The sequence below is a fragment of the Watersipora subatra genome, chromosome 7 (genome assembly GCF_963576615.1).
Source record: "Watersipora subatra chromosome 7, tzWatSuba1.1, whole genome shotgun sequence".
NCBI lineage: Eukaryota > Metazoa > Bryozoa > Gymnolaemata > Cheilostomatida > Watersiporidae > Watersipora > Watersipora subatra.
Genome location: NC_088714.1, coordinates 1,907,095 through 1,934,721, shown reverse-complemented (window position 1 = coordinate 1,934,721; position 27,627 = coordinate 1,907,095). Strand labels below are relative to the sequence as shown.

The following is a 27,627-nucleotide window of genomic DNA, read 5'->3' as shown; positions in this document are numbered from 1 at the left end:
AAATTAGAATGTTACCATTGTAACTTATGTAATAGTTACAATGGAAACATTACATAGCATGGCATAGCTTACATACCCTTTAGTAAGTTGTCGTAACTTTTATATCATTTAGGAGTTTGCTATAACTTATGTCTTTGATAGGCTGCTCTGATTTACATATAATAAAGTATGTTGCTATAACTTATAGATCACTTGAGAAATTGCTATAATTTGAATTTCACATAGTTGGTAGCAGTTATCTATATATCAGTGAGGAGGCTGCTATAAGTTATATATTATTTAGGAGGCTGCTGCTATTTATAAATTGTTTTGGAGGTTGCTATAACTTACATATCATTGCAGAGGCTGCCATAAGTTACATATAATTTAGGATGTTGCTATCACTTATAAATCTCCTAAAACCTTTTTATAATTTGAATTTTCCATAGTTGATAGCTATTATTTATATATCAGTTAGGAGGCTGCAATGAATTTAATATTAATTAGGAGGCTGCTGCTATTTTTACATCATTTAGGAGGTTGCTATAACTTAAATATCATTGCAGAGGTTGCTATGAGTTACATAGAATTTAGGATGTTGCTATGACTTATAGATTGCATAAGAGTTTACTATAATTTGAATTTCATATAGTTGGTAGCTACTATTTATATATCAGTTAGGAGGCTACAATGAATTTTATATTAATTAGGAGGCTGCTGATATTTATATGTCATTTAGGAGGTTGCTATAACTTACACATCATTGCAGAAGCTGCTATGAGTTACATATAATTTAGGATGTTGCTATCACTTATAGATCACCTAAGACCTTGCTATAATTTGAATTTCCCATGGTTAATAGCTATTATTTATATATCAGTTAGGAGGCTGCTATGGATTATATATTAATTAGGAGGCTGCTGATATTTATATATCATTTAGGAGGTTGCTATAACTTACATATTATTGCAGAGGCTGCTATGAGATACATACAATTTAGGATGGTGCTATCATTTATAGATCACCTAAGACCTTGCTATAATTTGAATTTTCCATAATTGATAGCTATTATTTATATATCAGTTAGGAGGCTGCTATGAATTATATATTAATTAGGAGGCTGCTGATATTTATATATCATTTAGGAGGTTGCTATAACTTACATATCATTGCAGAGGCTGCTATGAGTTACATATAATTTAGGATGTTGCTATCACTTATAGATCACCTAAGAACTTGCTATAATTTGAATTTTCCATAATTGATAGCTATTATTTATATATCAGTTAGGAGGCTGCTATGAATTATATATTAATTAGGAGGCTGCTGATATTTATATATCATTTAGGAGGTTGCTATAACTTAAATATCATTGCAGAGGCTGCTATGAGTTACATATAATTTAGGATGTTGCTATCACTTATAGATCACCTTAGACCTCGCTATAATTTCAATTTTCCATAGTTGATAGCTATTATTTATATATCAGTTAGGAGGCTGCCATGAATTATATATTAATTAGGAGGCTGCTGCTACTTATATATCATTTAGGAGGTTGCTATAACTTACATATCATTGCAGAGGCTGCTATGGGTTACATATAATTTAGGATGCATCTATCACTTATAGATCACCTAAGAGTTTGCTATAATTTAAATTTCATATATTCGGTAGCTACAGTACTATTTATATATCAGTTAGGAGGCTGCTATAAATTGTATATTAATTAGGAGGCTGCTGCTATTTATATATCATTTAGGAGGTTGCTATAATTTACATATCATTGCAGAGGCTGCTATGAGTTACATATAATTTAGGATGTTGCTATCACTTATAGATCACCTTAGACCTCGCTATAATTTCAATTTTCCATAGTTGATAGCTATTATTTATATATCAGTTAGGAGGCTGCCATGAATTATATATTAATTAGGAGGCTGCTGCTACTTATATATCATTTAGGAGGTTGCTATAACTTACATATCATTGCAGAGGCTGCTATGGGTTACATAGAATTTAGGATGTTGCTATGACTTATAGATCACGTAAGAGTTTGCTATAATTTGAATTTCATTTAGATGGTAGCTACTATTTATATATCAGTTAGGAGGCTGCTATGAATTATATATTATTTAAGAGGCTGCTGCTATTTATATATTATTTAGTAGGTTGCTATAACTTATTTATCTGTTATTGTTACTTAACAACTATAATTTATATACTAGTCAGAAAGTTGCATGAAACTATACAACTTGTATCTTATAGCGATATACCTTTCACATATGTAAAAAGCTATTTAACTTATATTTAGGTTCTAGAAGTACCTATATGACGTACACAGTGCACATACTTCAGAAGGCTATGATCGATTATGGACTATGTTAAGAAAATAGCATAACTTGCACACATTTGCTAAGAAGCCATAAAACCTTGTTCTCTTTTAGCAACTTATACGCATAATGACTTCTCTGACTTATGACATATCAAAAAAGTAACAAAATTATCTCAAAACACTCACAACATTTTACTATAGAATCTACTTTATTTTTGTGCCTATTGGAGCAATCATTAGTTGTGGGCAAACCGGCCTCTGTTGCACATTTCCAAGTATTTTTTTCTGAAATAATTTAATTGTTGTTAAAACTTACATATTGTACAGTATGTTAAACTTTAAAGTAGGATTCAATAAATTTGTATATAAAACAACAACAGCCACCATGCTTGATACCAAAAAATTCAACTAGTCAAGTACCATAGAATGGTTGTTGCTTAGTCGCCAAACGGAGTATATTTATTCAGACGTCAAGTTTAATGCGATATTACAAAAGCCTCAACAACAAGAAGACCCTGCTACCAGTTTAATTTTGCAGCTTCTTGAGTAAGTTGTGGGCTCGGGCATAAGTCATCATTATCATTTTCAAACACCAATTTCTTTTAACAGTATACAGCTCTGACATTTTTGGTAGTTTGCCTAAATCTTCCGATCATGGCTTTTTGAACTCTCAATTTTCTTTTAGGCTGCATAACTTTCTGCTCACTAAAATAAACGAATAATGTAACTCAATATTTATAAATATGGTTTATGTTATAGTTTCTTATTCAGTCACATATCGCTGCTGCACTGCATACAAAAACTTAAAAAAATTAGTTGGAAACAATGCATGGACGCAACTCAGTTACTGTGATTGCTAAAATGAAACACACACATTTTTCCTTGCTGTGCATATTATCTACAGTGCTAATATGAATTACTTGCACAACATACTTAGTTACTCAACCTAACATACAATAACAGCAATGTCTTTCTATTGATCTTAAGCCACTCTTAGAACGTTAAGTAAAAACATTTCCCCACTCGGGAATGGAACCTGGAGAGTCAGGTTCCAAAACCAGCGCGATACCACAGCACCATAAATTGGGTAGATTCCAAACAAGCCCATTGTGTCTATGTAGAACTCAGGGAAAAAATTAATGTCACATAGAGAGCCAATAAAAATACAATAACATTCTATCTTGAGGGCATTTTTGCTTTTCAAAACTTCTTTCTTACTGCAATTTATTGTTAGCAATGATCAATCGGGCTGGACCCCGCACAGTACCAAATTTTTTCTAACTTTAGATCCCTTGACTTTGGGTGATTTTATTGATCAATAGTAATACTGACTCCTATTATTCACATTTACTAGTAATAATAATGCCTTGAACTGTCAAGAAATTGATAAAACATTCTACTCAGACACATTCACTTAAATTTGGAAAATGATTTAATGATTTCTGATTGTTTTTAGTCAAGCACAGCATTCTAAGTAATTTTTTGGGCTTGTCGGTTTGACAGTAAGTTGTCAGTAGACTGGCTGCTGCGGCATATTTCCTTATATTTGGTTTTTCTTTAAAAAAATTATTATAATTTATCTTAGAGCTTGTTTCTTGAATAATACATCACAGTGTACAGTGCAGTACAACAGATAAAATCTATTGTCGGTATTGCATTATCTATCATAGTCATTGTTTTATGCGCATTTTCTGTACATAAAATAATAGCTAGGACTGCTTGATACAAAATAACTATACAAGTGCATTACTGCGGAGTTGGTCTCTTTTAGTCTCCAAAAAGAGCACATTTATTGACAAATAGAACGCAATGATAATAAGAAGGTTCCACAACATAAAAAATTCAGCTGGCATTTTTTCTCGCAGCCTTCTTTAGCAAGTTGTTGGTTCGAGCGCGAATCACTATAACACTTCTGTTAGGCAGCGTTGAGTGTATAGCATCGAACACTGATCTTGTTGGCAGTTTGCCTGATTTTTCAGTCCAGTGCTAGTCAATTTTTGCTATTTCCTCTGCACTTTACCGTTTTCTGCTGACTGAAATAGTAAATAATGTGAATTATCATTTATTAAAAATCTGATAAGCTATGGTTTTGATGAATCACATATCATTGCTCAGCTCCATTCAAAAGTTAAATAAGCTGGTTTATGTGCGGCAAGTCAAAACAGAATTGACGGTTTCTCAGATACAAGTGAACAATAAGGACATAAATGCTCGCTTGTGTCATTTCTCATTTAGTAATATAATACTTAGCCGATGGATTGTTATTCAGAACACACATATACTGTAGAAGGTACTTTGATGACCACTTCTATATACTACTTTAGTAGCTAATTATGAAACTACATAGTGTGCCACTTGTGTGCATGCGATAGAGCAGTTTGGATTTCTATTTGCTTCAAACTATTAGAGAAATGATCAGGATTAACATTCATTGAGCAGTCTCAATGGCCAATGTTCAGAACGATTGCTGCTAAACTTAGTGTGGCCTGACTGGGTAGCTATTATTTGAGTCATTAATTAGGCTAATACTTGACCTATGGGGTCGAGCACTGTGGTTAAACACGCATTGTTCAGGTGTTCATTGAAACCACTAATGCCTAGATTGCTCTAGATACCTAAATGCCTCTGACTAGGAGAGCTACATAAGTTTTGTAACCTGACAACAGCAGAACACAAATACTAGTGTCAGCATTTATGTAGGCAATGAATTTGGCTGAAATACTTGAAAAGCTAGATTTCTTTATTTTTTCCACTGCAGTTGAGCTACAGCAAAATAATCACACTTGGTTCCCTAGTACATTGTGTTAGTTTAAAGCCACTTATCATAGCATTACCTACATTTAATCTGACGTCTGAAAATCACTTTTCGGTGTTGATAATCCATGTATGTCACTCTGCACTTATTTAAAATCAATGCATTTTTGATTAGATGCTACTACACAAGGAGAAATATACCCTTGGGTTCTTTTTTAAATTCATGCATTAGTGATTTGCAAATATATGAAAGCAGAGCCTCATTTAAAACTAAAATCTTTTTGCGTCGATATTAGCAAAGTTATGTTTGCTATTTTAACCTTGACCCAAAACTCCAATATCATAACATTCTGAAATACAGCTAAATTGACATAAGGTAGAATCTTAATTTGAAGGCCATGTTCATTTGAGTGCTACTCTCGAAGTGTTGAAAACTAGAGTGTCACCCTTTAATTGACAACCACTTCCAGTTGTCTGCGACTTCAACATTCTTTGATCTTTGGATCCAATTTTGGACATGATAGATAGAAAAATGTTGACAAATTTTTACTAACAATGACTCAGTTACAACAATAGCAATTAATACTTTTTTCAATGCACATTGAAGCGAGTTTTCTAACTTCTAAGCTTTACAGTGTTTTCGTTAAAGCTTTGAAAGCAGCACTATGGAAATAATTAATAACTCTATCAGGCTGATAATAATTTTATTGTTTAAGCGGCCTTGATAATTCGGCATATATGAAAAAACGGTTTAGCAAATACGATGAAATCTGTACTACTATTTGAGGCTAAAATTTCTTGCACATGCTACAGCATTAGAATAAGCAGTTAACAATGGCATTTCGCAAGCTCAACGCCCAGTGTATATGTTATCACTGGCTCACAGCTTAGTTTGTGTGTTATATAGTTTTTATGTGTTTTTCAAAAGAAGTAACGTTCACTTGAACGGTGGAGTTCTATTTTTAACCGTCATCTATTATAGCGCAGGTCTAAAAGAAGGGTGTTTAAATAAATGGGGATTCAGTTAGAGATTCCATAATATTTTATTAACCCTTTCACCGCTGCATGCGCATTTAGGCGAAATCAATGGACGACTGGCACATGTGCATGTTGCGAATTTCCTGGCATTTGCGTAGTAACTTAATTTTATTATTCGTTGACAACATAACTAACAATCTTTAAGACTTTTTATGGTATTGACAGTGTTGTCCAAAAATTTCCCTGTAAAATTACCCTAAACTCACGAAGCAATTTTAAATTTTTGTTTTGGACTTTTCAACATAAAAAGAAACATTTGTTCTTTCTGATTTTCGAAATATTTAGTGCTATTAGGCCTATAGCTTTCGCAAGTACATCCAGAAATGAAAACAGATAATTACTTATTTTGATGAAATAATTGATGATTGTTGATGACGGATTAAGATTTTAGTGATTGCACATATAATTAAAGTAGCAGCTCCAATAGTGACTCCAATGGTGGTCAAAGTAATAGTTTCGTAAGAGTAAGGAACATGGTAGAGCATTGTTTTTCGAGATTCGAAGGGATCGTAGCTTCACATTGCTTTAGCAATGCACGAAGTAGGAATGCATTAAGTTTTTTGAATAGTACTATTTTTTAACGTGTTGGAAAAGTAAAATCTATAACAAAAGTCTTTTAGATAGAGTTGAAGCTAATAAAGATTGAACATATATTATGAAGCACAATCGACAATTTTTGCCACTATAATTGGAAGGGTTAAAAAATGCAGTGCCATGGCATTCAAACAAAGGTTTTATAGTAATCTTATTTATTATAAACTTTGTGAAATAAAACTTTTATTAATGTGGTGCGCTTTTGTGTAAATTAACCGTTAATCAGCAACATACCCCCCTTCAAGAAAGCGTCCAGCTGTACTTCGTACCATTTTCCACCTGGTGGATATAGTGCTTGGATGCGGTGACCAGGTTTCTACCAAAATAAGCAAAACAATTTGAATAGCCCAAACAGATGTTATGCAGATTAAAAATAGATGCAAAAGATGCCTGATGTTTTTAGGTTTTTCAGCAAATCCGTGTCCATACCTCCCATTACTGAAATTCTATGAAGCAGTAATATTTTATCTCATCCGATATTCTTCTACAAAATTGAAACAATGATTTTAAAGCTTCAACAATGTAAAGGGTTTCATTTGCTCCAGTCACCTACTTATGACTCCGCCTCTAGTTTAAATCCGTATCAAATTACAGCTAAAATGCATCAACTTGTTAATTACAATGAAAATAATACATTATCATAACTTTATACTGCCCTAAGCAAGCAAAACACCCTATCTGACAAGCTTTTAAAAATTCACTTTTTTGTGCTTATATGCAAGTTAGGTTGATATCTAACATGTCTCAAAATTTCATATATCTGAGACCACCAGAAATAGCAATGTTCACTATGTGCAAAACGCCCTATCCACATTTACCACACATAAAGTGGCAATCAAACCGCTCTATCTGCAGATAGAGCGTTTTGATTGGCCTGAACATACACAAAGTTGGACATTATGAGCAGTATTATGTAATCAAAGAGTATATAAACAAAGGGAAGCGAAACAGAAGCATATATATTTGGTTGTTTTAAGGCAGCTCATACAAGCTAGTGCACTTCTAAGTGCTCAATCTTATTGCTATATTTTTATCATAATATATTTATTATGACAGGACGATATCTAAGTGACAAAATTCTCGATTTAAAAATCCGACTCAGAGATTTGATGAAAAATTTGTTTTAATTACATGTCCATGGGAAGGTTTTGCTTTTTTAAAATACTGTCATTATTGCACTCAGTTGTTTGTTTTAAATTATTTCCAATTAAAGCCTTTGATATTATTAAAACTACTATTTTACTTACTCCTTTCATTTCATAACATCAGGTTTGAAGGATACCTAGATCTTTGATCATCTCTTAACTTTTGAGCTGAAGGATGGCTATTACAGGGCTTTAATCCATGTGTTGACTAGATGAGTAATAGGAATTGCAACATATATCATTTTGTTGACTAATTGCGGATTAATATCAGAATTTAAACTTGTAATCCTTTGATAATCCAGTCATGGCAAATGGTCTTGTGGCAAACTAACAATGAGAAACCAGTCCAATTAAGCAATCAAAAGGCCCTATCTGCTGTGATAGGGCGTTTGATTGCCTAGTGGCAGCTTAGTAAATTGTCAATTTAAGCAAACAAAATGCCCTAAGTGAAATAACTCCTTTGAATCTAAAGTTTCACGAAAAAAGTTTTCCGGTAAAGATTGTTGGATATCTCACCATAATAAATCAGAAAAAACAACTAAAATACTGCTAATACTGATGCCAGGCTCGACCAAAACGCGTTTGTGCTTGTGCTGAACAATTTACAAATATCAAGATACGGCGTTTTGCTTGCTCAGGGCAGTATAGTATACTAACAATTCTGCCTGTTTGGTGCTATCAATCAGCTAACACTACTAATCAGAATAAAAAGCATCCAAAATTATTTTAATGCTTTTTAAAAAGTTACAAAAGTTAGGAGTATCGACAGAGTCGCAGATATTCATCAATTGCTGGCTACCATGCTATATGTTACCATAATTAATTTAATGTGTGTCGGTTAATCTCACAAAGCTACCCTCGTGTATAATTACAAAGTTATCATTTTATGAAAATTAGTAATAATTTCATTCTTTTAGCATTATAAAGTTGGGGTTTCTTGACCTTTTTAACTTGACAATATTACGATCCTGCAATTAAGGCAGTAAAATCCAAATCCGAAATAGCTGCGAAAACCTATGCATTGTTGTTTGCCATCGCAATTTAATGACATGAGTAAGTTGCTTAGAAATAGTATTTAAAATGGCTCGATTTAATGATCAAAAATGGCCACTACCGGTCTAACCTTTTGCATTGGTATTGAGACGAAGTAAAATACTTTTCATGATGCCTTTTCACCATAATATGGTACAATTAATTCAATGACAAAATTGGCAAAAGTAATATAAAACAATTGTGACAAACAAATATACCAATTGTGGCATGCTTAGTCTGTTCTTCTGCTACTGCAAAACCCTAAATGGCTAGACGCGTGAAAAAAGCAAAAAGTTTAGCGGCTACAATCTCGCTAGAAGGTTGAACTTATGTGATAAGTCTTTAGGTTGTGTAGGAATGAGAGGTTGACTTGTTTCTTACAATCTATTTAATCAATTGACTAGCATGCAAGAAGATAGCAAGCCAGCTCACATTAGGAGAACGAGTCACTTTAAGCACAAACCACAATTGCATAAGTACATAGGTCATTTCTGCTAGTGAGAAGACCTTGGAGAATAAGACCACATTATGCAATTCTGTGCAGATTTTATTACTGCAGTTATGCTTGTGCTGCAATACTTCTAATAGAGTGAAAAGCAAATGAGCTGCCAAACCACAACCTCCTTTATTATAAAGTTACAAAGCATAGAAATAACAACATTAGATTTTATTGGGAGGCTGAGGCTATTGAGAAGTAGAAAGTGAATTAGCTAAGCAGGCAATAGTAGAACACACATAATAAGAGCATTGGCATCATGATTGACATGTATGCAGGCAATGAATTTATGTACAATTTCAATACCAAATTCTTTACTAAAGCTAAACACCTTTGGCTAAAGAGTGCTAGATATAGGTCAAAACTAGCCAGTGACAAATTTCATGTTATGCATCCTTGTTTGGACACTTTATTTCTAAAGTGTTTAATGCATTGGAAGTTTAACATAAAAGTATACCAAGAATGCACAAAGATCATTGACAGCAATAACTGCATAGTACTGACAGCAATAAATGAATAGAACATGATGTTTAGTTAAAATCTAACATAAAAATAGACGTTTTTATTTTGTTTTGGTAAGCTTGCAGCAAAAATGTTTGTTGTGCACATAAACTATTATTTTGCTCCAAATACTTTACGAAACAAGTAATAATAACTTTATTGATGCAAGTTGTACTTAAATTATATTTGCTACGAGCACCAATGGATGTCAAAATAAGTAATACAATAATTCTTACAGACCTCATAAAAACAGTGGCCTTTGCTGCTACAAAACCTTGAGTAGACCCATAGGAAAATTAGTATATGTTCTTATACTGGTAAAACTACCTTTGGTTCAGAAATCAGATTTGAAAAGGGCAATGAATTATTATAAGCATTGGCAAAATATTTGTGACGGATAGGAAACAAAGCTGGGTATTGCACATGCTGGTAATTTAGCTAATGTAAATATATTTCCTACACTACCTAATTGGAAGCATCAATGCAAAATCTAAACACATGTAAATACTTACTATCCATAGTACAGAGTGACCTGTTAATGTTTGTCAACATAAAATTCGTACCGCTTTGAGTATCTGGAAACTATATTAAAGTGGACTTCATTATGAGCTCCCTTTGACATTTTAAAGTATTAACACGGGCAAATACAAATTGCATTTTCAGAGAACTTTTCAATTCAAGTCATATGCAACAAAAAATTCCTCTGCGTTGTTTGTAGTATATTCTAAAAGTGCTAACACTACATTTGTTTTAAATTTTAAAGTTGACACCAATAATTGAGCAAATTATGTAGCTTATTAGTAAAACTTTTGTTAACATCAGCAAACAAACTGCATACATTCTGCCCGATACCGAGGGCCAAAAATAATAATATATATTGCTATTTATATTTTTACCAACAGTTTTGCTGTTTTGTCTTTGTATTGCAATTTGAATGAAACCTACTGTATTTCAGGTTTGAGCAACTATGAGTTTTTGTAGTGTTCTGACCTTTCCTATCGTGTGTTTTCAACATTTTGAGGTAATAATGAAAAGCCATATGTTGAAATTCTAACAAACTATTAAATGCAAGTCATTGCGCAACTTCAGCATTATCTTGCTTAGCAATTGCTACCATGACTCATAAAGACTAAGAAGAGCAATACTAAATCTCTTTGCTATGCTACATTCCTTTGATTGGTTTGTGCTATTTATATTATGTAATCTGCCAATAATAGATGAATAGAACACAAAAGTGGCATAATGGTTTATGTAAGCGTTTGAAATAATGCAATGCCTATAACAGTTGACAACTTTTCTTACTGAAGCTATGGCTATATCAAATTATCACACTAATTTTTGGCTCGCTTGTATAATGTGCTAGTTTACAGCAACTTATTGCAATATCGCATACCTTTAATTTGATGTCTGCAAATCAGTCTTTGGTGTGGGCCATCAATGCTTCTCATCCTGCAGTTATCTATAACTAAAGCGTCATTGATTAGTTGCAACTATACAAAGAAAAACTACTTCTGGACATGCTGTTACATTCTTACGTCAGGTATACATTTGCTAGTTACAGTAAAACTTTGTACAGTATATTTTGTATTGGTGAATTTAAAGGTTTGCTTATCATAGTAACTTTGCCCAAACGTCAAACATTACTACATTTCAAAATACAACCTTACTGATATAATGTTTTATAGTTTGTAATCTATAATTACCGTATATGTTCAAAAATATTATAAAATTTGGTAGATGAAACATTGATTATTTTGACAAACTTGTTATGCCAACCAACGTGTAATTAGCAACATACTTTTTCTAGAAAAGAAGATCCAACTTTGCCTAATACTCTCTGCCATCTGATGAATATACTGGTAATAATGCTTACCAAGTTTCTACAAAAAATGAAAAGATAATTCAAATAGCATAAACAGATACACAGACCAAAATGAATGCAAAATACACATTTTAGTTCACTGGTTAGGGTTTTTTGGCTAACTTGAATGTCTGCCTCCTACTACTGAAGCTATATAAAACAGCTAGGCTCTTAATTACTACGCAAATATTACACAAGATTCAAACTAAATACTAAAAGTTTTAAAATTCAAAGGCTGCATATACCCCACTTACTTGCCTATGCCTATGCATGTACTACTATTACTTACAAAATCATAACTGAAATACGCAAACTCTAACTATTCATGATAACAATAATACAATAACATAATGATCATGATATTCTAATAATAGTTTTGACTGCTGGTAGAACCACATTAATAACTTTACTTATCATTATAAAAAACATCAAAAATCATTATAATAATAACAACTGAAAATAGATTAAAGTTGGAGAATTAACTGACTTACTAAAATAACTATTAATTGTCAGCTGGGGTGTCTGTGTTAATGTTACAAAACTGAGCATTCGTGTAACAATAATAAAGTCCAAATTAGGATTTTACAAAAAATTTTGATATTTTCCTTTATGGTATTATAATACTGACCTTTCTTGACTTTTTTATGCAGAACAATATCAGCAGTTGGATGACATAAACGAGTGTAAAAGAATATATCAAACGTGTTCTATGCTACATTCCTTAAAAATTATAATAATTGAAACATACTTTTTTCACACTAGTCCTATTTCAATATTAAATAAAATTTATGCTGCTTTTCTACAACTGTATGTTTCAAGTAAATAAACTGTAAATTGACTAAAATAACATGAACAACTTACCAAATGTGACGTGCTCCCTTACATGTAGTTATTCTGCTGCTACCAAGCTCTAGTAGACTACATGGGTGAAGAACTAATAGTCCTAACAGCCACAGCAACATTATAACAGCCACATCTCGCTAGCTGTTATATACTGTGGTTATACTTTTGCCACTTTACTTCAATAAATTTAAAAAATCAATTCTTCGACTAAAAAACCATCTCTCAGGTATTGCGTTCGGATGCAAAGTTTCAAAAAAAGATTTATTTTGTGGCTGGATGCAACGGCAGCGAAAATATGAATTGTACCGATTATAGACTTATTTAAACTTTTACTACAGCCATGCTTAAACATCAGTTGAAACCATAATGTGCAATTATTGTGAATTTTCACAAAAAAGAGCAGTTCAATGAGAAACCTTGCAAAAAAAGGGAGTGCTTAAATGGCAGTCTGGAAAACCATAAATATGGTCAGCAAATAAATTGTAATGTATTGTAGTTTGTTAATATACAACTTTATTTCTCAAATCTAATAAAGCTATGATGAATATTAGCAAAACTGACTGTATCCGACATAGCTGCTAGTTCCTTGTACTGGCTGATGCTTAGCCATAAGCTTATTGCAATATGTTTTTAAATAGATTGTGCTATTAACTGAAACGATACCAAAGCAATTAAAAGTAAGAATATTTTAAAATTGATATATGCCTCCTAGTTCCATATATAAGAGCCTCCTAGAGTTTATAATTTATTGATAGAAAATTACACATTTTTGTTGGAGTTGTCTCCTCTTTTCCATATATATGAATATAGATATATAAGGCAATTATGGGAATCATGTTTAAAATACTTCTATAGGGTTGTTAAGCACTATAAACACTGCTAGAATTAGGAGGCTCCCTGGACGCCTCCTAATTTTTCAGAGCCTCCTAACATGGATTATATATTGATAGAAGCCTCCTAGTTGGGAAATATAGTTCTATATATATCTATATTGATATATGTATATGTATATTAATATGCATATACATTACTAGAAATTCCCCTGTCATACAGCCCACGACCAAAGTGATAATGGAAAAAAGAAAGGGTACTGCTGGTTGTTGAAAAAGTAGTGACAAAAGGTCAGAATTCTACAAAAGTAGAATTCTTTAGTTAGATGTTGTAGGCTTCGCCTACAACATCTACTAAAGAATTCTCTGAATCAGATGAGTTGTTGTTATTATTTTGAGTAGCGTGTTGTTGAACATTAGGATTTGATGTTGATGGTTGCTATGAGGACCTTCTGTTTCTCCTCCTCCGTAATAATTGGGAGACACGTGGACGGCCAGTGTGACGACGTGGTGTTCTGGGAGGTTGTATGTCAATAGTAGTTGTCAAGTTGTTTTGAAATGAAATTCAAAAGGTCAGTTATGCAAAACAAAAGGTTGTATAAAAATCAGGCCTATTCTACTACTATCTCAAACTTATGTTTTACAACAATAAAATAAATATTAATTCAAGATGTAGTCCTAACCTACTGTACGTAATTTAACTAACAACAGCAATAATGAAATATGTTTATTATATCTCTGAAATGCAATATTAAAAGTAAAATGGCAAGCTGCCGTGTAATATACGCAGTTTGAAAGTTGCGTTGGAAAGTTGGCACAGCAATAGTAAGTTGGTTGTGTTGAATGTAGAATGGTTTTGACAGTGATATGTAACAGAAAGCAATCATTAGCATTAACGCGTCTGGAAGTTTTCTGCAAACTGGAGTAAAATAAATAAATATTCTTGTCACAAAGGGGCATTGCAGTTCGGCCTTAGCTGGTAGATAAGATGTAAAGAAATCTGGCTAATGTTCTAGATAATTTAATGAAACCTTCGGTAATTGGACAAAAACATAGGCTGATAAACTGTGTACCACATTTTCGTACCTGCAAATCGGTCTACGCCTCAAACGGTCTACGTTAATTAAAGAAACCTTCGGCAATTAGACAATGCAATCATTATATACTTCGATGTTGTAAATTCTAATGATTATTCTTATAATTAAATATTATATTAATTTTTTTATAAAATTAAATAATTAATTCGAATAATAAAATTGGCAAAAAAGAAACAATCACTTTTCAGTACTTGTAAGTTAATTACAGAAACCTTCGGCAATTGAACAATTCCATAGACTGGTGAAATGTGCACGTTTTTGGTCGTGGGAAAATCAAATAATTAATTCGAATAATAAAATCAGCCAAAAGAAACGATCACTTTTCAGTACTTCTAAGTTAATTAACAAAAATTATTCATCAACAACGTCGCAAACACTTGTACCGAAATCTCATCAACAAATTTAACCATTTTTCAATCGAGTCGTTTATGTATAATAACGATACAAAACACATATAAGCCTATTTAAATATGTTACCAAGTCTTTGTAAATTGTCGACAATATCTTAAAACTTACCCATCTGATTGGATTATACACAAATAGACAGATTAATTTGGCCGAAAATCGTTATTAAAACTTGCCAAGCCTTACTTTTATCAAAATTAAGACTGGCAAACGAAACGCCGAACGACAGAGAATAGAACCATTAAGTCGTGCGCATTTCACGAAAAAATAACGTGCACATTTCACCAGTCTATAGCATTGTCGAATTGCCGAAGGTTTATGTAATTAACGTAGAAGTACTGAAATATAATCATTTCTTTTTTGCCGATTTCAAAGTAACTGACATTTTGGACACTTTTGAGTACTTTGGTATTCTAACTGATGTCCAAAGCAGTGAAAGTAAAGGAAATGACGATGATATTTTTTTCTAACGATTCTTATGAGATTATTACAATATTTAATTATAAGTTTGGATGACTATTGAAGTGTTATAGTCACACTAACAACATCGATGATAGGCAATATGTTACTGTTATTATTTTTTCTAAATAGTTTTGTTAAATAGATTTTCTAAAAATCTATATAAATATCACAACTTCTTGATATTGTTAGCTATGACGTTTTGAAATGTAAACAAAATTGTGCATTGGTTTTCTATTATTACTGTATTACTATGTTAATAATATTGGTTATTCTAATAATATCAGTGCATTTTACTTCTAATATTGCATTTCTCCTATTGCAGTGGAGAGATATAAACATATAATCTTTTCCTTTCATTACTGCTGTTTGTTGTACATAATAACACCCACACCCAGTACATTACAGCTACCATTGCAGTTATCCTATTGCACTGCAGTGCCATTTGACTGCTAATATTGCATTTCTCAACCATCAGTACCCTTTCTTTTTTCCAATATCACTTTGGTCGTGGGCTGTATGACAGGGGAATTTCTAGAATGTCTAGAAAATGTCTTAAAAATGATTTTTAAGTCAAATGGAGTTGGATGAGTCATGAATTTCAAACAAAGGTGAAGGGTTTCTAGATTAGATTCAACCTTTGCAGCAGAACTGGTTAGGTGTCTTGAACAAGTCTGCTTACCTAAATTCGGCAACGGCCACCTCGGCCACCCGCGGCTGTGAGTAGACAATTCAGAATTTTGAGTAAATTTGTGCGAATAAAATCTAAGGCTGAATAGACTAGAAGTTGTGTTTTCTCATTTTTCACCAGATTTACAATCATACAAGTCATTCTTGAGACGAATTGTAAGATACTTTGATATTTATCAATCGAATAGCAATTGGAATCTTTTATACTCAGTTAGAAGTACTCAGTACTTTAGCATCTAATACTAGTTTAGATAAAACTAAAGTGAGATTTCTCCAAGGCTCAACAATCTCAATTTTATTGGAATCTCCTTGAGTGTGCGAACTTGTTCTACGAGTACATGGAGGAAGTCAATAATGCATTATTAGCCCATTGAACTCAGTTGACTACTCCATAACACGACAGAGTAACTTGTTCGTTCAAGCTCTCCGTTTGCATTCACATAATGTATGATTGTTGTGTGTGCACCCATATATGTGCCACCTTTACGATACAAAACTTGCCCTGAGCAGCACACCTTGGTTGCTGGCACATCATGGTAGTACCATCAACTTGCCCTGAGCAGCACACCTTGGTTGCTGGCACATCATGGTAGTACTATCAACTTGCCCTGAGCAGCACACCTTGGTTGGTGGCACATCATGGTAGTATTATCAACTTGCCCTGAGCAGCACACCTTGGTTGGTGGCACATTATGGTAGTACTATCAACATGCCCTGAGCAGCACACCTTGGTTGCTGGCACATCATGGTAGTACTATCAACTTGCCCTGAGCAGCACACCTTGGTTGCTGGCACATCATGGTAGTACTATCAACTTGCCCTGAGCAGCACACCTTGGTTGGTGGCACATCATGCTAGTACTATCAACTTGCCCTGAGCAGCACACCTTGGTTGGTGGCACATCATGCTAGTACTATCAACTTGCCCTGAGCAACACACCTTGGTTGGTGGCACATTATGGTAGTACTATCAACTTGCCCTGAGCAGCACACCTTGGTTGGTGGCACATCATGGTAGTACTATCAACTTGCCCTGAGCAGCACACCTTGGTTGGTGGCACATCATGGTAGTACTATCAACTTGCCCTGAGCAGCACACCTTGGTTGGTGGCACATCATGCTAGTACTATCAACTTGCCCTGAGCAGCACACCTTGGTTGGTGGCACATCATGGTAGTACTATCAACTTGCCCTGAGCAGCACACCTTGGTTGGTTGTCACATTGGATTCCATCAAACGACATGAAGTTTTCATGGTTTATCAGAGATATACAGTTTTAGCCTTTTGCAATTAACTCATGATCATTCCTGTAGGATTACTTATAAATAATACATTTTGGTTGTATTTTAACAGAGTATAAATGATATTCTTAAAAAATCCAGTATTTCTATGGCTATTTAAAAGTCCTTAATGTTCAAGGAAGGTCTCAGTAAACAATAGTACTAGTAATAGGTAGTATTATAGTAAACAATAGTATTAGTAATAGATAGTATTATAGTAAACAATAGTATTAATAATAGGTAGTATCATAGTAAACAATAGTATTAGTAATAGATAGTATTATAGTAAACAATAGTATTAGTAATAGATAGTATTATAGTAAACAATAGTATTAGTAATAGATAGTATTATAGTAAACAATAGTATTAGTAATAGATAGTATTATAGTAAACAATAGTATTAGTAATAGATAGTATTATAGTAAACAATAGTATTAGTAATAGATAGTATTATAGTAAACAATAGTATTAGTAATAGATAGTATTATAGTAAACAATAGTATTAGTAATAGGTAGTATTATAGTAAACAATAGTATTAGATATAGATAGTATTATAGTAAACAAGGTTATATAAAGGTAATTCCTTATGTTAGATGAAACTGAAGAGAGTGACCTTGACACTGGCCCTTCCTATGAGGATGTTGGAAGAGTTGAGTCCCCAAGGAAGTCAACACTGGAGAGAGAAAATGCTTCAGCACAGTTAGTCACATAGGCTTTGTCTTGCTTTAGCCAGGCACATCCTGTATTGCATCTCATTATTTGGTGTTTTCCATGGAGACAGGCAGAGTGTATATATGTTAAACTAAGCAAGTTGTATTAGTGGAATCATCTGCTTTTAAGTTATCATGAGTTGAGTATTTCGGTGGAGTCTTAATACATCATTTCTCATTGCAGTAGCCGTGTCACATTTCAGTATAGCTGGTTGTAGGTTGGTGGATAACAGTGGGTGTTTGGAGATGGGCGAAAGTGGGTAAAGGTTGTTGAAAGTTGGTAAAAGGGTTGTACCAAATAAGATGTTGAGAAAAATTTCAGGCTGATTCTGCTGCAACTTTATTGTTGCACCCATAGTTGACCATTTCAAGTATTTACTCTTACTCAAGTGACTTAGCCACTTGACACAACATCTTAAAGATGTTAATACTTGAGAATGTCTGTCTACCGATTGGTTCAGAATGTCTGTCTGCCTGCTGATTTGTTGAGGGTTGAGAATGTCCGTCTGCCGATTGGTTGAGAATATCTCTTTGCCAATTGGTTGAAAGTTAAAAATGTCTGTCTGCTGATTGGTTAAAAGTTTAAAATGTCTGTACGTTGGTTGAGAGTGTCTGTCGGCTGATCGGTTGAGAGTTGAGAATGTCTCTCTGTTGTCTATGTGTGTATGCCAAATGGTGCAGCACGCAATATTATCGTTGATCTTAGCCTTAGAGCTTTGATTTGGTGTTCTAGACAGCAAATGGCGGTGCAATTATATTAAGAAATATTTTGCTCCTGAGTAACTTCTGCAAATTAACTTCAACCAAAGTTTTCTGTAGTATTTGTGGTAGTTTGGTAGCCCGAGAATACACTGACTTGTTGGTGCTGCGATTTCCACCACTCTTCCCTAACTTACCTAATATTTGTGTGTTGTGCTGCCAGAGAGTAATGTTGACATGTTAACATGGTTAAATTTCTGATTGCTGTGCAGGGTCTACACCCTAGTGAGTGTGTCGTCTAAAGGAGTCTAACTGCAAACTTGATGTGCTTCTTTCTTCCACTAGCCATATTAAGGATTGGACTTACCAGACAGTTAACAGCATATACATGTAGAAGATGAAATTAGCTACTGATATAGTATGTTTTCTAGAGCTGCCTCTGATAATACTGGTGTCAGACCTTCACAGGGACCACGAGATTCAGACCTATATGACGAACAGGAGAAAGTTCAAACTGGCACAGTAGGTTGTGTTTATAATTTATAAGGTAGATAGTTGTGGCTACAGCCAACTTGGTATCGGTTAGCAAAAGGTAGCCCAACAGTCAAAAGATTATTCTCCGTAGTTGTATTCTAGTTTAACTTTGTTTTCCTTATTCATCGTTTCAAAGTAGATTACATATGTGTATGTTACGTAAACTTGATAGTGCCAAAGCACTCGCAGTGTGGATACGTATTCATATAACTATATACACATTGTAGATGCATATACACAGTGTGTGTAAACAATATAAAATAAGTATAAATAAATTTTTTTCTCATACATGAAACGAAGTACATTAGACACTCCTACACCGTAAATAATCGGTTCCGAGGAAATTTACGTTGTAAGGATTTTAAGTTATAATAATCATGAAATACGTGTAAATTGACTAATCCGTTCCAAGATCTTCCCTAACTCACCTCTTTGGCCCTTCAGATAGAAAAAGCCAAACTTAACTTTTTAATTCAAAGACTGTACAGTAACTGGTATTATTGGTTTTGTATCGACAACTTTATTCTTTTTTCTTATCGTTTTCACTTAGGTTAGGGTCCATGATTACGGTCATTTCAGGCAATTTAAGGGGGCGCAAACCTTCAGTGTCAATTTAAATTGATTTTTAAATTTTTTCTATACAGCAAGCTCTATGTTGCAAAGAAATATATATGCCTAAAGTAAAACAAAATATGAATTTACTAGAATAAGAGTGGTGTCTGTCGGTCCATCTGTCCGTGTGTCCGAAGTCAGGGTTAGAAGTTAGGATGAAACATCGCTTTTATCGCAATTCCAACTTGTGACATTCAGACCAATCAACTGCCTTTGGATATTTCTGAATAATTGGGCAGCTACTTATTCTCTGTGTTTTATTTCTGGAACATCTGACGATCTCTCACGGCGCACCAGACTACCAGGGTACTAGTGTATATAATAGGGATACCCATGTATGTCGTTTTTCTCTGAACTACAGCAAGATAGAAAAGACATTTTAAGACAAGCTACGAAATTGTCGTTATTTAAATCAAATTTAAGAACTTGCAGCGAGCTTGACACTTTATATGGAATTTTTAAATAATAGGTATGAAGCAAAAACTTGACATAAACTCTTTACGTTACGTGGAATTGATATAATAGGTTTACTTAATAGGAGCGTCTATTGTAGTATACACTCTCCGTCTACCTTCAATTCATGTAAAGCACCCTTATTGTAGTATCACATTATCAACCCTCTCAGCTTACAATCTACCCTCTCAGATACATATATTTTACCTAGTTCATCTTCCCTCGTCTCATAAATGATTATCTGTAATTCATGTTCTTTTAACAGTTTCTGCAGTTGACAATCTTATTGCAAGCGTTGGAAGTCAGCCAAACACTACGCAGACTAAATTTTATTTTCATTTCTATGTAGGTATCATGGAGTGTCTACAAAGCTTATCTTAAAGCCATGGGACTAAAGATGATGTCCATCTGTGTACTCTGTATGCTCGGATCAACTGGTCTAGACCTGACCTACAGCATCTGGATAAGTAAATGGACAGGAGATGAAGTGTTTCAGAACAGCAGCCATGCTAATGCTGAGCAGAGAGAGTCTGCCATGGAGAGATACCTAATTATCCTTTCCTTCATCGGTCTCGGACAAAGTGAGTCGGCCATTGTCACTTTTATCTAGATATGGTTTGTAAAAATTACACTTGGATGTGTGTAAAACTCTTAAGTTTTTCCTTATGACCTTCATTTACTCCAGATAACACTTTTTCTCTTGAGTAAGAGATGGATGCTTTGATATGAAAACCAGGTTCACCAGCTAATTATGAGCAATACATTATCAATATCACAGCTACTCTGTTGAACATAACATTAGCCTGTGTTCTCAAGTCCCATAATATTAGCCTGTGTTCTCAAGTTCCATGAAGGTTAGAAAAATCAAATGTGCTAAGTCTTTTAGGAAGTGACTTTCCTTCTTTTATATATTCGTAGTGTTGACGGTGTTGAGTTACACCCTACTAGCTGCTTACTGTTTCTGCCAAGCTAGTAGCAATCTACACAAGTTTCTACTTAACAACATACTTAAGGCTAAGTCTGTCTTCTTTGACATCAAACCACTCGGAATGATACTCAATCGCTTCTCCAAAGACATCAATACTGTAGGTATGTGTCCTTATTCACACTTTGTATTGCATTATCTTGTGTCTGTTGACTTCTATCAGACCGATTTGTCTAGCAGCCTCACCAAGTTTGAGGAAAACATTTTTAGAACATAAACTTTAAAGGTTGACTCACAACAAACTTCACATTACAATTATTTGGTATCAAAAGGTTCACCATGTCTCACTCTGCTGTGTTGTAGGTGCAAAATATGTGGAAATGTGATTACAAGCTCTTAAAAGCTCAAAAATGAACAGTTAATCGCCGCCATCACGAAACCGCCGTAGATCGGAATCAGTTTATTTCTCTGACAGAGTTAATCCATTTGGTTATTATTTTGACATAAATTTGACGTAAATTGAAAGGCCTATAAAAGGCTCAATATAAAGCTTCTCGTAGCACTAGTTTATGACAAACACTTAGGGTTTTACCGAAGACTCCGTACCAGATATAGATTCTCGCTACTTTACAGTTTTGTTTCGGCTTGATCTAATCGTCTAGTCGTAATCTGATCATGTGACCTATACTTCCTGCCAAACAGCGTGAATAATTTCTGCAGCATTTTTTGATTATCACAGGTGACCAACAGGCTCGTCATGTTTATTAGACAATGATATGTACTCCTTCAAGCTAAGGTTAAAAAATTAAACGAATTTTCACGTTAGGTTATAAGATATCAGTGCTAAAAGTGACAGCATTACAATGACAATGAAATAGACGCGTAAGAACAATAAACATGGTTTTATTGAATGCGTGAAGTATATTTGCGAAAATATTTTGACGAATGAGGTTGCATGAAAATGTAAACAGAAGCCATCTCATTCATCTACATCCCATTTGAGCCGTTTTGGAAGGAGATTCCAATCTACGGTGGTTTTGTGATGGCTGCGATTAACTGTTCGATTTTGAGCTTTTAATAGCTTTTAATCACATTTCCACATATTTTGCACCTACAACACAGCAGAGTAAGACATGGTGAATCTTTTGATACCAAATAACTGTAATGTGAACTTTGTTGCAAGTAAACTTTTAACATTTTGAATTGCATGGATATAGAGTTGTACTCTCGTTGTTGCAATATTGACTTTGAATATTTCCCCGAAACTACTCAGAATTGGAAATATGTATGCTTGTATCAGACACAGTGTCAGTCTCGACCACAGACATCCATAGATTATACACAACATCTACGGACTATGCAGCATATTGTAAGAGCTGCGTGTATAGAGTTGTCTACACAATGTAATCTTATAGATTCAAGTATTTCACGGAAGGTCTGAAGTAAAGTCTCTATGATTGTATTCCAGATAATCTTGTTGGTTGGTCCTTGCTGCACCTAGCCTCAGTTCTAGTCGGCCTTTTAGCGAGTATAGCTGGGATCATATATGCCACTCCTCTATTCATACTAGCCATAGTTCCTATAACGGCTCTTTATGTTTACGTTCAGGTAAGTTGAATAACTGGACTATTTCACCTCATAGTACTATATAGTGTTTGTTAGTAAAAAAGAAATTTGATTGAATGAAATCAGATCGTTTACAAGCTTAGTTGTCTTCTCTTGCATGTCTTTTCCTCTGTTTCTGATTTACTTTCAGCAAGTTTTGGTCTTGCGGCATTTTTATAGTTTGTTTGTTACTAGCATATTAGGCTATTAAAAATTTCTATTCAATTACAGAGATACTATATCTCAAGTGGAAGACAGTTAAGGAGGCTTTCGTCTAAGGCCTCCTCTCCCATATACGCTCACTTCAGTGAGACCCTTAATGGCTGCCAGACAATACGAGCCTATGGACACCAGGAGAGGTTCATGAATGATAATATTAATAAGATTGAGAAACAGAACATGTTTCGATATTTTGACCAGACAAGCTCCTGGTTAGTAGAGTCTCACTAGGTTATTTATGATTACGTAAGGCATCCTATGCCGAGGCAGCTTAAAAATACATTTATATTCTGCTGCAGCTCGACGACATATAAAGTTTAACTAAAAACAACCAGTGAAAACAGCTAGTATGTCACTGATTGGTTGATAAGCAAAGGCGCGTGAGAACTTGTAATTCCACTGTTTTTGTAAACCTATATGGCCAATAACACGGTATGGCATTAGGTAATTTCTATTCAGATTTTCAGAAAGAAATAATAATACTGCATCTAGATTAGCTGAGAACATTCAAATGGCTATAACTAATCGGGTCTGCTGCATGATGTCTTCTGGAATTTAATGACAGGCTTGCTCACATTATATGTGCTTTCATTAAACATTGGACATCTATCTCTATCTGTCTCTACTCCAATCTGTCTCTGCTCCATATATACATTGGACATCTATCTCTATCTGTCTCTACTCCAATCTGTCTCTGCTCCATATAAACATTGGACATCTATCTTTATCTGTCTCTACTCCAATTTTCTAAGTGCTACATTCAGAATATTGTAGGCCTACAGAAACGACCACATTTGACTGAAGGTTCACTATTTTTATGGTATTTCTGGTATAGGAAAATCTTGTTATTGTAGTTGGCTGGCTGTCTACATGTCGGCATTGAATGGTCTCCTCATCTCTTCAACCGCTCTCTTCTGTGTCATATCAGCGGAAATTCCAGGTTTTCATATGCCGCCTAATATGACTGGGTTAGCGCTTTCTCTCGTCTTCCAGGTTTGTTGGTTCCTCGAACCGTCAGTTTTGTAGAATTATTATTGTTACGTTATGCATTTCTCGCATACCTTTTAAACAAGTAAAGGGTGTGTATGTATACCGGATAAATCAACTGTTTGCTTTATTAAAAATGAAAAAATTGGATTTGTTAGTATTAACCTGTCTCACATATTATTAGTCAGCATTTCACATTAACAAAAGCATTCCTTTGGGCATATTGAAGGTTTACACGTAGCTCCTTTACACGATATTTAATTTTTCATAGAAGTCTGCTGATGAGTAAGTCTATGCTCAACATTGAGCTTCTTATTCACCTTTATCTATAGTTGGATAATCATCTTGTCTGTTTTGTAATCACTTATTTCAAAGGTAGTTTATCCTCTATTTGTGTGGCAATTTTGAGCAGGTGACGGATGTACTCTCTCAGATTGTCTGGAATGCCAGCACGGTGCAAACAAATGTTGTGGCTATCGAAAGGATCAAGGAGTACGCCGAAGTGGAAAAGGAAGCTGGTTGGATGGCAGAGATAACTCCAGATAGGTGCCTCAAAATCTTCAATGTTATAACATTTTTTGCTTTAAGCTAGACGTATCATTTGAGTTCGGACACTGCACTTAACAAAGCACTTTCTTTTATCTGTTAGTAGTCAATCTGCTAGTCAACTTTGTGTGATTATCACTTTCAGCGACTGGCCATCCGCAGGCAAGTTGGAGTTTGACAACTACTCAACAAGATATCGCCCTGAGCTCGATCTTGCTATTAAACATCTCAGTATAACTATAAAGCCTGAGGAGAAAGTAGGAGTTGTAGGAAGAACAGGGGCAGGCAAATCCTCACTTTCACTCTCACTCTTTCGAATGTTGGAGGCTGAGGAAGGGTGCATTAAAGTGGATGGAGTAGACATATCTCAGTTGGGGCTGCATAGACTTCGTAATAGCTTAACAATACTGCCGCAGGTATGTATCAATGTCTATTTTATTTTTCAAGGTAATAACTGTTACCCTTGTTGGCAGTGGTGTCACAGCAAGCCTTTGTTCATTACACAATTTATGGATTTGTTTTAAGCACATAAATTACATAATTTTTTTATTGTATATTTCAATACATCAGAGTCTTGGCTTTCGAATGAGCTATCTTTGCATGGTGAGACAGACATTGGTTGGTGTTTATAGGATTTCCCCAGAGCTCTACCGCGAAAAAGTTTACTGGCAGTCTCGAAAATTGTGACATCACAATTCTCATATTCATTGTTGTGTACTCTCACCGCATATTTATCAACTACAAAAGTGACGATAATGATGCTAGTGGCAGGCGAAGGTAGGACAACTCCAGAGCACGAATGAAGATGACAAAGGAATCAGTGTCATTAGTTCTCCATGTACATATTATTTCTATGATAAGTACCTCAGACTCCAAGAACCATACTATATTTTCCCGATGATATTATGCACTAGCTCTTTATTTTTAATGCGATGTTAAGGGTGACGACTGAGACTAAATAATTTTAAGCATTGCGTGATCTCGCGAAAGTGCGATTGACATTTAGTCCTAGGGCCACGCAACCGCAGGTCATAATTTAATCGATGTGATTTCATTACCTTTATCAACGACAGTACATTTATTGAAGCATAATTAATTAACCCAGAACATGTGTTTGTATTGGTCGGCGTTAGCACGATCGCAGGCATTGTTGATTATCTAGAATCTTAGTTTATTATTAGCGCTCTCCGGGTTTAACAGCACCGATTGTCACAGAAAACCGCAGCCTCAATGGCAGCGAAAGGGATCGACGACCTAAGGCTGAATGAGAATTATGACGCCACATTTTGAGTACCTGAACCAAGTGTTTTTTTGTGGGACGTTCTTTTGACACCTCGTTTTTCATAGTTCTATTATTCTTTGTGTATTGAATATAGGCTCATTCGAAAGCCAAGACTCATGTATTGAAATATATAATAAAAAAATTATGTAATTCATGTGCTTTAAGAGCTAATTTATCAACAATTATACTGTACTTTTTCATGTAGTCATGTTTGTTATGTCATTTTACGGGTTATTAAAATGTAAAGCAATTACACCAAATCACACATATTTGTAATATATATATATAGAAATTTCAAAGTTTGTCTTTTGTATCTCTCGTCAATATGTCAAGCTATAACGATTAAAATTTAGCAATGAAAAATCCCCACCGTGCTCGAATTCGACTCGCGATGATTGCAATTATGCAAACACGCGCACTTAACCACAAGGCTAAGGCATTCTTATTTTGTTAAGCTCATCTACGGTGTCGCGATTAAAGCTAAATATGTATGTTTTATTATGAATTGTTATTATTATTCGTTTATATATATAATATATATATATATTATTGCGTTTGTTCTTCTTTTGAAGTTGCTTTTAAAGCCATTTTTAAAATCCATTATTCATTATTTTTTATTTGTAATTTTCAAGTGTGCCGTTTCAATTTCAATTGTTCTGTTGCAGTGCAACTGTAATTAGAGGTGGAACGAGACACGAGACGTCTCGAGTATCGACCTGTCTCGTGTCGGTCTCATCTCGACTTAACTATTACCAAACTCGAGACAGGAAATAGAACTAAAGCGCCTGTGCACGGCTGTTAAAACATGGCTTTCGCAGTAACAACAACTCCGTATATTGTAATGGATTGCGGGCAACAGCCTTTAAACTTATACCAGGTTCGTTACTACCTGTTGTTATTGATTATGTTCGCCGCCGAGTCTAATCATGTAGTCCGGACAACAGCTCTGCTAATATATTGTAGTCCGGTTCTGTGTCCTTAAAACTGATACCGGGTCGTATCCAATTACCCCCCCCCTCCCCCCCGGGTAATCCGATTTAATAAATAAGACTGTTGGGATAAAATATCTGTATTTTATCTATCGTGTCCAAACACCATTTACCTTTCATAAAATTCAGGCCTCTTTTGTATACTACCAATTGCGGGTAAAACCTGCCTGTACACGGAGAAACGAACTAAAGGCCGTATCGACCATAGTCCGTGTTCGTGTAACGATGACATTGTTAGTTCAATATAAGAATATATACAGTAATGCATATAATTTTATGAGTACAATTTAAATATAATTCTCATACTGCAGTTAATACGTAAACAAAACAAATATACATGTACAAAGCAATATGTTTATAATAATTAGTATCAATCAAGCTCAAAATTCTTAGAAATATATAACTTCGCTATTTTAGAGCTGTTTGTGTCACTTTCGTTTACAAAAAATACATGCATATCGCAATTAAAATGTTGTATTTAAATCATTTACACCAGGTGAAAATTCAATTTAAAAAGAGGTTTATCGATTTTATATATTAAGTACGCTAGTCCTTGTGCAGTGAAATCATCACCAAATGCACATTATTTTACTGTCTCGTGTTTCGAGTCTCGAATTTTTACAAGGCAGTGTCTCGAGTCTCGTCTTGAACTTAAAAAACCTGTCTCGTTCCACCTCTAACTGTAATGGCTCCATTTCAGCCTTCAATTTCTGGTTATTGCAAAAGGGCA

At 34.4% G+C, this 27,627-nt stretch overlaps 1 protein-coding gene across 1 annotated transcript in view; it reads left to right on the top strand.

Moving 5' to 3' along the window:
- Positions 1 to 27,627, top strand: part of LOC137400306 (ATP-binding cassette sub-family C member 2-like) — a 40,088-nt gene that overhangs the window by 7,043 nt on the left and 5,418 nt on the right. Inside the window, exons 4-12 of the mRNA XM_068086634.1 lie at positions 17,930 to 18,035; positions 19,177 to 19,267; positions 20,694 to 20,925; positions 21,263 to 21,433; positions 22,738 to 22,877; positions 23,106 to 23,305; positions 23,948 to 24,086; positions 24,493 to 24,626; positions 24,772 to 25,042. Of these exons, the coding sequence (XP_067942735.1) occupies positions 17,930 to 18,035; positions 19,177 to 19,267; positions 20,694 to 20,925; positions 21,263 to 21,433; positions 22,738 to 22,877; positions 23,106 to 23,305; positions 23,948 to 24,086; positions 24,493 to 24,626; positions 24,772 to 25,042 (1,484 nt within the window). The remainder of the gene's footprint in view (positions 1 to 17,929; positions 18,036 to 19,176; positions 19,268 to 20,693; positions 20,926 to 21,262; positions 21,434 to 22,737; positions 22,878 to 23,105; positions 23,306 to 23,947; positions 24,087 to 24,492; positions 24,627 to 24,771; positions 25,043 to 27,627) is intronic.